This window comes from Cyprinus carpio, chromosome A12, assembly GCF_018340385.1.
Source record: "Cyprinus carpio isolate SPL01 chromosome A12, ASM1834038v1, whole genome shotgun sequence".
NCBI lineage: Eukaryota > Metazoa > Chordata > Actinopteri > Cypriniformes > Cyprinidae > Cyprinus > Cyprinus carpio.
In genome coordinates, this window is record NC_056583.1 from 12789963 (window position 1) to 12804521 (window position 14559).

The 14559-nt window shown below is 39.4% G+C and overlaps 2 protein-coding genes across 2 annotated transcripts in view; both read left to right on the top strand.

Annotated features, from left to right (window-relative positions):
- waca (WW domain containing adaptor with coiled-coil a) overlaps positions 1-4346 on the top strand; it is a 36221-nt gene extending 31875 nt beyond the window's left edge. The window contains 2 exon segments of the mRNA XM_042767604.1: positions 2660-2787; positions 2888-4346. Coding sequence (XP_042623538.1) covers positions 2660-2787; positions 2888-2957 — 198 coding nt within the window. The 3' untranslated portion in view covers positions 2958-4346.
- Positions 4347-7501: 3155 nt separating this feature from the next.
- LOC109109543 (BMP and activin membrane-bound inhibitor homolog) lies at positions 7502-12997 on the top strand. The gene is made up of 3 exons (XM_019122644.2): positions 7502-7986; positions 9645-9926; positions 10583-12997. Exons 1-3 carry the CDS (start codon positions 7911-7913, stop codon positions 11008-11010), a joined length of 786 nt encoding a protein of 261 aa, XP_018978189.2. The 5' UTR covers positions 7502-7910; the 3' UTR covers positions 11011-12997.
- The last annotated feature ends 1562 nt before the right edge of the window (positions 12998-14559 follow it).

Sequence of the window (14559 nt, forward strand, 5' to 3'; positions counted from 1 at the left end):
CATTGAGAATGTATGTACGGTATACTGTCCACGTCCAGAAAGGTAATAAAAACATCATCAAAGTAGTCCATGTGACATCAGAGGGTCCGTTAGAATTTTTTGAAGCATCGAAAATACATTTTGGTCCAAAAATAGCAAAAACTACGACTTTATTCAGCGTTCTCTTCTCTTCCGTGTCTGTTATGAGCGCGTTCACAATACTGCAGTTTAGTGATATCCGGTTCGCGAACGAATCACTCGTTGTAACCGGATCTTCTTGAACCAGTTCACAAAATCGAACTGAATCGTTTGAAACGGTTCGCGTCTCCAATAAGCATTAATCCACAAATGACTTAAGCTGTTAACTTTTTTAATGTGGCTGACACTCCCTCTGAGTCAAAATAAACCAATATCCCGGAGTAATTCATTTACTCAAACAGTACACTGACTGAACTGCTGTGAAGAGAGAACTGAAGATGCCGAGCCAGATAACGAACGAAACATTGACTCGTTCTCGAGTCAAGAACCAGTTGTATAGGTTTTCGGATCACTAGTAGTGATGGGAAGTTCTGTTCTTTTCCGCGAACCGGTTCTTTCAGACAGTTTGATTCAATAAACTGGTTGGAAGAAAACGGTTTCACCAGTTCTTTTGCGCTCAACGTAATGACTTCATTGGCGATGACTGCCCTTGATTCAAGCCTTCGGTTTACCCGCGCTCATAACATTAGTAATCAGTTCAGAATCAATCATCAAAAGAACCAGTTCGGTTCAGACGCGCTGTGTGTCAGTCTGAATCACGCATGCGCAGGGGTATCATCAGCTCCTCGGTTCTCGAATCGGACGCGTCCGACAGAAAACGGTTCTTGACTCGAGAACGAGTCAATCTTTCGTTCGTTATCTGGCTCGGCTCGATGTTCATCTTCAGTTCTCTCTTCACAGCAGTTCAGTCAGTGTACTGTTTGAGTAAATGGATTACTCCGGGATATTGGTTTATTTGAACTCAGAGGGAGTGTCAGCCACATTAAAAAAGTTAACAGCTTAAGTCATTTGTGGATTAATGCTTATTGGAGACGCGAACTGTTTCAAACGATTCAGTTCGATTTGGTGAACTGGTTCAAGAAGATCCGGTTACAACGAGTGATTCGTTCGCGAACCGGATATCACTAAACTGCAGTATTGTGAACGCGCTCATAACAGACACGGAAGAGAAGAGAACGCTGAATAAAGTCGTAGTTTTTGCTATTTTTTGGACCAAAATGTATTTTCGATGCTTCAAAAAATTCTAACGGACCCTCTGATGTCACATGGACTACTTTGATGATGTTTTTATTACCTTTCTGGAAGTGGACAGTATACCCGTACATACATTCTCAATGGAGGGACTGAAAGCTCTCGGACTAAATCTAAAATATCTTAAACTGTGTTCCGAAGATGAACGGAGGTCTTACGGGTTTGGAACGACATGAGGGTGAGTCATTAATGACATAATTTTAATATTTGGGTGAACTAACCCTTTAAGCCCCGTTCACACTAGTAGCGACATTTGTCAGTGACTCATGGGCTGGCAATGAGGTTGCTAGTGGGCATTCTCAATACTGGTTGCTTTGACAGTGAATCAGGTTTCTTGCCGCTAAGTACAAACATTTTGGAGGCAAAAGACTAAATATAATCGAAATCTAAATTAAATCCGTATATACAAACAAAATGAATTGTGTTGCTTTGCTGTTGCGTGTCGCTTGTAGTGTGAACGGGGCTTAAAGGGTTAGTCCACCCAAAAGTTTAAATTCTGTCATTAATTACTCACCCTCATGTAGTTTCAAACCCTTAAGACCCTCGTTCATCTTCGGAACACAATTTAAGATATTTTTGATGGAATCTGAGAGCTGTCTGACCCTGCATAGACAGCAATGCAACTGAAATGTTGCCAAGTCCAGAAACGTAGCAAGGAGATCTGTAAAATAATCCATGTGACATCAGTGGTTCATCCGCAATTATACGCAGCTACGAGAATACTTTTTTTGCGCAAATGAAAAAAATAAATAATAAATTTAACAATTTGTTTCCTCGGCATCACCTTGGTGCCATTTTGGAGAATATCCGCTGGATGTATGCTGTTCTGTGTCAGCTGCGTCAAGCCAGGTCTGTTTCCTGTTGTTGTGATTTGATCTGAACAGAATCAGCGTGTCGGTGTGATGCAGCTGACACAGAACAGCATACGTCATGACTTGTTTACAAACAGAGGAATTTACACGCATGTGCTGTGGTTCTCTCATCAACGTGTGTCAAAGACTGGCACAGAAGAGAAGAAATTGAGTAAAGTCATGATTTTTGTTTTCTTTGTGCACACACAGTATTCTCGTAGCTTCATAAAATCACAAAAATGTCCTCACAACCTTTCTGGGCCTTGAACGTGTCAGTGGCATTGCTGTCTATACAGGGTCGAAAAGCTCTCGGATCTCATCAAAAATATCTTCATTTGTGTTCTGAAGATGAACAAAGGTCTTGCAGGTTTGGAACGACATGAGGATGAGTAATTAATGACCGAATTCTCATTTTTAGGTGAACTAGCCCTTTAAGAATTGGGCTGCTGCACACAAATCACTGGCATTCACCTGTATGCTACCGAAATACAGATGGTTTGCTGCCTGGCTAACAATTTTCATATTGCTCTCCTGTCCAGGCTTCGCGGTTACGTGAGGAGGCTCACACCATGGGCAGCATCTACATGTCAGAGAACTGCACAGAGCTGAAGAACCTTCGCTCACTGGTGCGAGTGTGCGAGATCCAGGCCACATTGCGGGAGCAGAGGTCAACGCGTTTAATTTTCTCTCATACCAAAGCATTTGCATGTGATGCCCATTAAAATGCTAATTTACTAACTTGGCTCTCCCTTTCTCTTTGTCGACAGGATACTGTTTTTGAGACAACAAATTAAAGAACTTGAAAAGTTGAAGAATCAAAATTCCTTCATGGTTTGAGGAACTCTGGGTTTGCAATGTGGTCTTGAAACAGGAGGAGAGAGGGGTAGGTGAATGAGTGGGCAAAACCCATTTCATGCACGCGGAACCCTGGAGAACTGAAGTTCTGTTGCGTTCTGCTCTGGGCCCAGTCTTACATTAAACAAGCTGCAGCGAGGTCTTGCTTGGACTGAGGGTGGGTGGGGGTTGGGGAGAGGGGGGCAGAGAGGTTTTCGGAGGAGCTGCCCTCGCCCCATCCCTGTACATGTAGATTATTTGTAGATGTTATTTCCATGTTGTAAATATATTTTGTAGATGAAGCCATGGGAAGCCATGTCTATCAAAGCTTTTGACATCCAAACGTTAAACTAATCAGCACCAAGGCAGACTGGGATCTCAAGTGCCCTCAAAGCCACCATATATAGAACTCTTGACTGCAGATTTTTAAATGACATGATTAAAAAACAAAACAAAAAAAATGCTCTTCAGATATACGATCAGTGAACCATTGCCTTGAGCATGTACCAGACCTGCATGGAAAAGGTGGACTAGTCGACCGGGACATTTAACGAGGAAGATGACGTACACACTCTGTCTTCTCACAACTGTGCACACGTATCCACCGGTTCATTTTTCTCGCTACATATGAAAAATGGTAGTATTGCTACATGGTTATTTGGTTAGTTTATCTATTTCTTTCTCTGGTTGCACTATAATGGTTTCATTCCCTCACCCCATGCCTTTTGAGGGGGTTTACATCATGTTTGTCCACAATGGTTCAGTGGTCTCCTATCTGCCCCTAATGGCCCAGCGATATGCCCACGGTCTACACCAGTGCCTGCTTACGTGATGGAGTGAATGTGAGCCAGAACGAAAAGGAGAGAAAGAGAATCATTCCTGCAGCTCAACCAATGTCCCCTTCCCCTCCCTCACCTCCCTTAGCAGAAGACTGGTTGTTTTCCAGAATCACCTTTATCTATCTTAATTTTTTTTTTTTTTTTTTTTCTGTACCATTTTGTTTAAAAAAAAACTGTACTTTAAAAGAAAAAGGAAAAAATGAACAAGTTGCTGTGGCAACTTGTTAAAAACCAGAGTTCATTCCTATGTACAGTTGATAAGTAATAATGAAGTTAAAGTTTTATTAAAGTTGCAGTGATTACTAGTCTATCAGATATGTTGTATTCATAAATTATTACCACACATTTTCCTTTGCACCTTGATTGGATGGAACGGGGGTGGCGTGGGGGGGTGGGGGGGGTGGGGTCGAAGTGCTGCTGGAAAACAGGAAACTGAGGGTCAGCCAAGGACTGGACATCACCAACCCTGTTGCACCAGGGTGAGGGCAGGGTCACCTGGGGTCGGAAGGTCAAATGTGAAATGTATGTATTGTAATAAACATGCTAAACTAAACTTTTTGTTCTCGTTTTGGTCAGTTTGTCAGTTGATAATGGATATTTAATTGTTCATGTTCTTTTCTCCTGTCTCTACATTTAGTTTACCTTCCTGTCGTCTACCACTAATTATAAGTTAATTAAATAAATAATAATTTGATAGCATTTTAACAACAGATCTCAAAATGAAACTTTGTTCAAAAGGTGTCAACTAAAATGCAACCTATTATTTTGGGGGCCTTTTGCCCCATTTTGAGGGGACCATATTACCCGTAATGTATGACTTTACATTTCAGAAAAAAATATACATATTTCTTTCCTCAGATCTAAGTGGACCAGGATTAAGAATAACTGATCTAAATTAATTATTTTACCCTTAGTCCACAGTAAACAAATATACACTTTTCATATTCAATGTATTATAAACACATTTTATCTTTTTCAAGTATCAGAAAATTAGATCAATGTACCATAAAACATTTCTTGTGAGAATACTCTTATAAATACCATTGCTTAGATGAAATGTCAACATGAATTAATGCGCACACAATTTATAAATATGTAAGTGAGTTTTATGAAGAAATGTTTAAATTGTTTTAATATTTTCATTTACCAACATTAAAATAAGATTTTAATGTAGGCCATTTATTGGTTATCAACAAAGTATTGTTGCTTTTTCTAGGTGCATACCTATCTTTAAAATGTTTATTTTATGTTTATGTACACTAGGAGTCAGTGTTGTTTACAGATTACTGGTTTGTGAATTTTTTTTTTAGTCTTTTATATTTTAAAGTTTGCACCACGTCAGATCTGAACAGAAGTTACTTGGTCTGTGTTCTATGTTTGTCCAGATATTCCAACTGAAGGTTCCACCTGTGGATTGAAAACAAATGCAGCTTATACTTTGAAATACAAAAACATACTGCGAGTATACTAAAAATGAATGGCATACTGTCCGTGTGAAATGGACTGGTCAAGGAGAAACAAGGAATTGGAACACAACCATGGCCTTTAAATGCCTCTTGACTATTAGCACATCAGCAGAATGATGTGTCCCATCATTTAAGAGCTGTTCAAAGTCGAGAGAAATGGCTAACTGTGTGCTGGATGTCTGTTCCCTATACAAATATTTATAAAAAAATAAGTGTTAATGTGCCTGCACTTCCAGTAGCCCCTCACTAATTCCCATTAGATGTCTGTTTTAAAGCAGTGGGTAGTCCATCTTTGATTTTCTTAATAAAAGACTACTTTGAGATGTTGACCAACATGCATTATTTTCAACGTTACCAATGACAAACTCACACACTTGTTATAAAATTACTTGAATGGTTTACTAGAAAAGCTCAAATGTGTTTAAAAGTGTGACTGGAATGACCTAATAACAATAAAGCATGCATTTCAGAGAATTGTTTAAGAAGGTATTTGTTTATCTATTTAAAATGGTATATTTTAAGGGCTGGAACCATTTCTGAACCATTTCAGATTTGATCAGCTGAGCCTTACTTAGCATAAAGTGCCCCCTGTATTCATACATGATCCTTTCATGTGCTTAAATCATCCAATTAGTCTATAGCAAATGTCAGTACAGTGTCTTCACTACTTCTCATTGTACTAATAACGTTTTGGTAAGTGATTCCTTTTTGATCAAAACAGGAACCTGAACATAGACATAAAAAAACCAAGTGGACATTTTCAGTTGTGGACACAAGAGGGCAACATCTGATCATTCAAACACAAAGACTTGTCTATGCTGTTATTTGAAATGTTAATAAACGGATATTTCATTTGACACGAATTTGGACAAACAAGTTTGTCTAGAAAGAAAAGACTCATTTCATAGTAATCCTATCTAAAAGTGGATTATTCATCAGTTATTATTAATACCGAGAATACTAAACATTAAAGTTAATATTCTGAATTAGTTAAGGTGGGTCGAATTTAGAATAATAGAAAAATGCATCTTTTTTTTCTCACACAGCTCACCGGAGCGATAGAAGTATCGGTAGTGATGTTAGGGCAGTTTCTCAGACGCTTGGGTTTGTCTGTGGAGGTGTGAATCTCGCCATTTGAAGGGAGGACTGGTTTGGAACTGGCGCCTCTGTGAAATTACCAACAATTAGGATAATTGCTGTCAATCCGGTAATTTCTGCAGGTCTCAGAATGTGTCCCCTGAAGCGGAATCGCTTGTCTTTAGCCTTTGACACTGAATCGATGGCCGTCTATCAGATGTGAGCGTCTCCAAGTCTGTCTCTCATCATCAAAGTCAAACACTTCCCTGTCTCCTGTGCCACTGCACGCGCAAGTTCCACACACAACCAAGATTGATTTATTTATTAAAATCTGTTTCGTTAACTATAGGCCATTGAGTCAATTAAACTTTTCTCAATAAATTAATACTGAAATAAATATACACACACACACACACACACACATACACACTCACATTGTAGCCTACTGTTTGATGGGTGGGTCTAAATGTTTTCATAACCTACTGCAGCACTAGATTTGGTTTTAGCCTATTTGTAGAGCATTTGTTTGTTTATTATGGTTCAAGGTTGCCAAAAATGCCTTCAATTGTGAAGCACATGCCCTGACCAAAGTGTTCAACACATTAGGGCGGGTAGGGCAGTTGAGATATCGATCGTTGTGCTCTGTGTGTTTTGCATGGGATTGTCTGGGGGGTAATTGAGTGTCACTGTCTGTCTGTGTCGTCTCGCTGGCGCCATGTGCCTCTTTGGATTGCTAATTTCTCTAAACGACCCGCCTACATCCACTCGCTAGTGCAGACCTGCAGTTTCAGCCTCCAGCAGCCTGGGAAACACTGTCATATGGCTGACAAAGCACTGAAACTACAAAAGAAAAAAAAAAACATAGTAATTCTATACTCAGGTACTCAGGTATTAACATCTTAATGGTTTTGATAAGGGTCTTTAAATCTTGATGAAACAATATATTAGGTTTTTAATTCGTCATCGGCCACTCCAGCTTTAATTTTAATAACCATTATGTTATTATTACTTTTTTCTTGCTACCTGCCTCATCATGCGATTCTGTCTCAGCATCTGTAGGCGGAAAGACAAATTGTATGACCGCTGTGTGAACCAATACCAAGTGCCAATAGAACGGTGTATGCAAATGAACCAACAAAGCAGACCAATGAACGTTCACGTGGGAGTGACTACACTGCTCCCAAAAGTGAATCAGTGAAGTCTCTCCAGCCAGTGAGCTGCTGCTCTGTGCCAGGATAGTTATCCAAATTTAATTTCTTTTGGATTTTCTTTGTATTATTTCTCGAATCCGTTTGTGTATGTATGTGTGTGTGTGTATATATATTCGGGCTCTAACGCTTGACGGATTGGTTTGGTTACGCACAAGGAATGTTTCTGTTGTTCGGGTCTCAGCAGTTCGGCATTGGTCTCTGATGGAACAAGACACAGCCTTTCTGTGCCCGTTTGTTTTTGGATACAGCGCAGATCACAGATACCTGGGAATGCAGTGATCAATGTAGGACATATGTAACAAGTGCTCAAACCATTCGGAGGGTCTTGCCACAGGGTATCAAGACAAGGAAAAGCTGTTGTAAATGGATCGCCATTCCAGCCTTGTTTCTCTCTGGTTTCAGCTGGAACTTTGTGCGATGGCTGTTCTTCTCACTAAAGGTAAGACCGAGTATGTAGTCGCTTCTAAAAGCACATGAGACTTAAGACTTAGACCATGTAAATTTATGGTTTAGTTTAGTTTCTACTAATGGCCTTGTTTCCCGAAGAAGAAAAAAAAATGTTATTTTAAATAATAGCCTACAAGTTAAACTTGTTAACAACATGTAAACAACTCATCATGACAATTAAATTTCAATCTTACAACTGTACATGAACCGCCTTTACAACTTGCATTTTGCTTTAGTCGTCCACTTTCGAATCCATAATTGTAGCGTTTAATATCGTTTCAGTAGGGAAAAAAAGGAATTCGCTCTAAAGCTTGTTATTTTAATTTTTCAATGCGTTCCTGGATGCTAAAATGTGGTTGACCAGGGGGCTGTTCCATAAAACAAGTTTGACAAATAAGCCAGGTTTATTTCAGCTAGTCTGACTTCTTGTCAGTTGATTTGGTTCAAAATAAGTCAGGGTATAACTGAAATAAGCCTTCGTTTATATGCATTATTAGATTAGCACAACTATCAGAGATCAAATAAATAATAAACCCATTTTTTCGACTTCATATTCCACCCGCAGTGGTAATTCGGCAAAAGGTAAAAATCTTGTACTGACGGACCACTTACTAAAACAGCCTACAGTTTAAGCGTAATATACAAGTGTAGATGTAAAAATGTTCACCCCAATCTTGGGATGAAACCATGAAGGACGTGTTAAAGGTTAGAAATCTATGTGACTTAATTTTTTGGCGCACAAAATTAGATGTTAAGCAGAATGACATTTTCTGCCACCATTCGCTTTCATTGTATTGAAAAAAGAAAAAAAAAAGATGAAATAAAAATGAACCGCGACTGATGTTGTCGGTCCTTAACATCTCCTTTGTGCTCTACAGAAGAAAGAAGGTCATACAGGTATAAAAATACACGAGTGCGAGTAAATGAGATAATTTTCATTTTTAGGTGGACTGTCCCTTTAAAAGTTATCCTCCGACTTAATGCCAGGTTTGACCACAAGTGAGTTTGCGTGCTAGCTGAAAAAAAGAGTCCTTCTCTCACCCCCCTTTACGAGTTTCCATTTAGGTTGAAAGAAATTGACTTTGGCAAACAAACCACTAATTATAAGCTACATGGTTCCTGTTTTATAAGACGGACAAAACGATCCCTTGCATGAAATGCCATGACACAGTTGCAGTGTTGAACAGAAACTACCACATATTAGTGTTAGTCCTCTCTCTCTTTGCCAAATTCTGGCATAAGATCTGAGTAGTTTAGTTTTAGTTACTTATTTTCCTCACATCCTCTTTGGCAAAATGAAGAATGCTTTCCTGTTAATAAAAAGTTAACCAGTTGCAGTACTTAAAATCCTAGTGATGTTAGAAATACGGCACAGTTTAGTTCTCTAATTAAATGCTCAGTTTCAGTTAGAATGGATGTGATGGGAATTTCAGCATTCCCATGCAGTACTGGGCAAATTTCCAGTTCCAGTTGTTGGTGCTGGTCTGAAATGTTAACACAATTATTATCAAGAATCCTTGGATAGTTCAAAGCTTCCTGGAAACACTTCAGGACAGTTGTTTTATGATTAAATATATCCAGGATGGTGCATTAATGTCAGTGATATCTATTATTACAGATTTGAACTAACATGATTTCTCTGTTTTGCAGGAGAGATCAGGTGCTACTGTGACGCACCACACTGTGTTGCCACTGGATACATGTGTAAATCAGAGCTCAACGCTTGCTTTACGAAGGTCCTGGACCCACTTAACACAAACTCGCCTCTAACACACGGCTGTGTAGATTTGCTAGTAAACTCAGCAGAAGTGTGCTCCAGGAAAAATGTGGATGTTTCCAGCAGAAGCGCCTCTCCTGTAGAGTGTTGCCATGATGATATGTGTAACTACAGAGGTTTGCATGACCTCACGCACCCTCGAGGTGATTCGACAGGTGAGATACACAAATTTGACTAAAAAAATGAAAGCTGTATTAGTAGATTGGATCTTATGTTAGCTGATTGTATTACGTTTTAAAAGAAATAGATCACCTTGGTACAGATTGTCTGACATTGAATGAGCAAAAAGGACACAGTTTGTCCTTTATCTGTATATATTTTTTAATTTAATTGAAGTAGGATACTATTTTTACTGATGTCTGACGTCAGTCCTCTGCAAACATGGACCCTTGTGACAGATTCTTTAGTATCAGGCATACATGTGCGCGCACATTGACTTTAACTGTTCTCACGGCTCCAATCTGCAGGCTGATATTTAATGGTTTCCAGTGCAGCGTGAGTTTGTGGGTAACTGGCAGTTTACCTTCTAGTACTTGGATTCAGATCACATACTTTTTATTGCACGTGGATCATGAAGCATTCCCACTGTGCTGGAATGTGCTTCTCACAGTGTCCTTTGACAGATGGCTCAAAGCACATAAATATAATCCTGTTTAATGAAAAAGGTGCGCTGAGATATTAAAAAGAGTAGAACGAGTATAAACGTAACACGTTGGCGTTAAACCTCATGCTGTTTTTTCATTCCCCAAGCATTCAAAAAAAAATAAATCTAAATCTCACTTTGTTCTCACCCTTTTTTCTCTCTATATAGACCGATACTACAGCTCCAATCAGAACCTGATCACAAGGGTTCAAGAGTTAGCATCCGCTAAAGAGGTGTGGTTCCGGGCGGCAGTGATAGCGGTTCCCATCGCGGGTGGGCTTATCCTGGTTCTGCTGATTATGCTGGCTTTGCGAATGCTTCGTAGTGAAAACAAGCGTCTCCAGGCCCAGCGCCAACAGATGCTGTCTCGCCTGCATTACAGTTTTCATGGACACCACCATGCCAAGAAAGGCCATATGGCCAAGTTGGACTTGGAGTGCATGGTGCCGGTAACAGGACATGAGAACTGCTGTCTGGGCCGTGATAAGCTGCGGCAGACGGAGCTGTGCACAGGAGGAGGAAGCGGAGGCGAACGTCTCCTATCTCTAGTGCACTGGGGGATGTACACGGGACATGGCAAGCTGGAGTTCGTATGACTACTCGGAGCTTCCTTGTTAGGGCACAAAAGGGTAACTGTGTAGTTTGCTGTCATAATTTTATTATCGTCCTGCTCGGCGTGTTATTTTATTGTCTCCATGGAGAGCGAAGAAATTTCAAGGAAACAAATCTTTGTGTTTTCTCAAAAGAGCACTTTACTTGAATTAGATTGGCCCGTCACTGTGGGGCTGTGGTGAATATGAAAGGGGTGGGGCTAAGGACTACAAACTCCACCCCTTCCCCACCAAGCCGTGTCCTGTGGATCCTGGAATGACACTGAAGACTGAAGGATTCGTAAAGACGTTCTTATTTTGCACATTTGTATAAAACGGACTAGATGACTATGGGTTGGTTGGAAAGTTGCATTCGAAGTGGCTTTTTTGAAGAATTTTACACTGACACCAGGGTACAAATAAAGTTTGTTGTAGTCAAATTGTATGAATAAAGGATCCAATCTTGACTGTAACAAATCACATGCCTCTGCTTATGATTTCATTAATCAAACACATTTGTGTAATTGTGTTTTTACCTCTATTCAGCTCTGTGTGTGTGTTTTTGAGTGAGGAAGGTCAGTCAGTAGCAGGGAAACTGACACAGGGGCCTTGTTGTAAAGTAGTGCCCTTCATCTGACTGCGTCATCTCTGAAACCCCTCCAAAAGGGACACATTACATCTCTCTGGGTCTCTCGGCTGCTCTCTTGGGATTAATACTGGAGGTAGAGTGAGTATTTATTTAGTAAGTGAGGGAATGTCAGTAAGCTGTGAGTTCAGAGTCCTTCGCCTGCACTCGCTGAATACAGTAATTCCCTTGTATGCACTCTGGCTTGACTTTGCAATCCACAAATCACAGGCAGATTTGAGAACTGTGAAACTTTTTTTGACCTACTTTGGAAAAAGTGCTTGCAGTTTTACACACTAAAGTGTCCTTAAGACCAGCAGGAACTGTTAACATTCCTCTGTGATATAGTTCATTGCAGTAGATGTGTACAGCATAGGCTCCATATGACAGCTTCCTCTCTTATTCAGAGGATTGTTGGTGAAATCGGCTCCTCAAGGTGGAAAAGAAGCAAATAATAGTGAAAATATTTTATCTCTTGTGCTGAAAATTCACAAAAAAAGGTTTGAGTTTGAAGTAAAATAGTGTTCAAAAATGAAGACAAAGTAATTGCGACACTTGGTTGTAAAACATTAGTGGGACATGCATAGTTAAAGACGCCTGGGAAACACTTGGAAATCTTTTAGTTAAAAGTCATCGCAATATTGGCTTTGAAAAGTGAACGTAGTTCTAACAAAATAATTTGCTGAACCACAGAACTTAAGTATAATGCAATATAATTCCTTGATTTTAAAGATGAATTAATTAGGATTAACGTTTAAAAATATCAAGTCAGGTTTATTTGTAGTGTGTTTATACAATACACATGGTTTCAAAGCAACTTTACAGAAAGGGATATTGTAATAGAAAGCTATACTGTAGTTTAAACAAAAGATTTAAAACACATTCCTTCAGAAAGCTCTATATAACAAAGCCGTAAAGACATGATAATATAGTACACTGAACTTACACATTGTCCTGTCTGCAGCTTCCTCTCACACCTGCTTTCTCTCTCTCTCTCTCTCTCCCATGTGTCTGACCTTGCTGTATATCGGGACCCCAGGAAGACGCCATTAGCTGGCGGACCACTTAACAGGCACTAGCATTTGTGAGTTTAGCCTCCCCCTGGACTATTAGCACTTGGTTAATGATAACAAAAGCCTGAGAGTTTGGACGAGCTAATGATCTCATCGTGTTCTCAGCTTCACTCTGGCCAATCACCTGCTTCTGAGACGAAATGTGCTTTACTTAAATCTGTCTCCAAATAATTCACTTAAATTTTATTCATTTATTAAACCTTTTGTCCCCATCTTAATGTTTTTTCCCCACTTTTTATAATTTTTAATCTGTGACTACAGAGTGCTTTGAATGAGATGCTGCAATGCATTTTGTCCAAAAAAAACACGGATAAAAGCAGCATGAGGTGTGTATACATCACCCATTGTTGTGGCAGTAATCAGTCTGGCCGTTTGTATTGACATGCAAATTTAACAAGGGCACTGGCTGAGCCGTTTACAAGTTTAATTTGTTTTGAATTGACTTCAAACTGCCATTGCTTTCTTCTTATTCAGCAATGCAGCTTTATTGATGCCCCCTGCCTATGTAGCCTCTGGACATAGTTCCTTCAGACAGATAATGTTCTATTTTAAAATGTAACTCATTTTGTGGCCTCACAGTCCTTTATTAGAAACAATCTGATAGTTACTGTGTGTCATTAACCAATCAAGTTAATAGTTATTTTGATTACATCAGACACATCCATCAAACACATGCATTTTCTTTTCTTAGCAATGTCTTCTGGATTGTCATAATCATCAAATCATTTTCTCATATATTTATACTGTTCTTTTTAAAATGTAAAAATCGGAACCTGATCTGTAATTCTGACAACAAGAAGATCTTCTCCCTACATTGCTTGATTATTTATTAGTTCTACCAATGAAATAAACCAGGCCACTCCCAACAAACAAACACAACATATCATCCCACATTGCTTATTTACGCAGGCAGAATTTTTGAAGAAACCGGTTGTCATGGAAACTCAAGTGACAGTCATGTACTGCACACAGAACCTAAATATTTGAACAACTTGAAGAGCCGAGAGACATGCTTTGAAGTTCCAAAAAACACAAACCGGAACGATGTCCTCATCCACCTCTCATGTCTAAACATTTACATCTGTATGTATGTGTGTGTGTGTGTGTATCCGTCAGTCCGTCCAGCTATGACTTTTGATGATCCCTTTTCTTTCTTATAAAAGCCCGACCAAAGATGCTGGTTTCCCCACTCAGCTTCGCTAGACTAATGGACCCAAGTTTATTTAAGCCAAGCTTAAGGGGGAGATTTTGGCCCCAGGGACTGTGTGTGAAGATGTTGAAGAGATTGTGGAAGCAGGAGCAGATGGGAGTGGATTTGTTGCTGATAGTAAGCAAGCAGTGCTTTCATCTTTATTTTGTTTCATTTGAAAAAGCTTTAGAAATCCATATAGATGAGATTACATAAGTATTACTTTCTTATATGATGATAATGATGTAAAGAAGATGGAATATGGTAGTTTATCTTCACTCGTTATGTGTGTATATGAAAGCTAACACTTTGCTCTAGTTTCATTTTGAACACTAAAGATCTGATCTCATCTGGATTTCAAGTCAGGATGCTTTCTACGATCAGGTTATTGTGAATATTTGGCAATACTGTGTCTCTTTATAAATGTAGATACATTCTATCACTGGCAAAATGGTTTGAAATGTTCTCTACAGAATTTGAGTGGGAAGGAGGAAGCAAAAACATCAAAACAGAGGTGAGAATGGAAGAAAGAAAGCTAAAGGTTGCGTGCATGCTCGAGACTAATAATGGATTTCACAGACAGAATTGGCTCCTGGCTTGAAAAGCCTCTTATCTTTTTTTCTTCTCTCTTTTTTAAACTGTGACACACACCCTGATTTGGCAGCCGT

Bases quoted from the DNA above. Each gene is read 5' to 3' on its own strand.
- LOC109109543 (XM_019122644.2), top strand. From the start codon at position 7,911: ATGGATCGCCATTCCAGCCTTGTTTCTCTCTGGTTTCAGCTGGAACTT. The intron at 7,987-9,644 runs GTAAGACCGAGT...TCTGTTTTGCAG, and splicing joins GGCTGTTCTTCTCACTAAAG to GAGAGATCAGGTGCTACTGT. The intron at 9,927-10,582 runs GTGAGATACACA...CTCTCTATATAG, and splicing joins CCCTCGAGGTGATTCGACAG to ACCGATACTACAGCTCCAAT.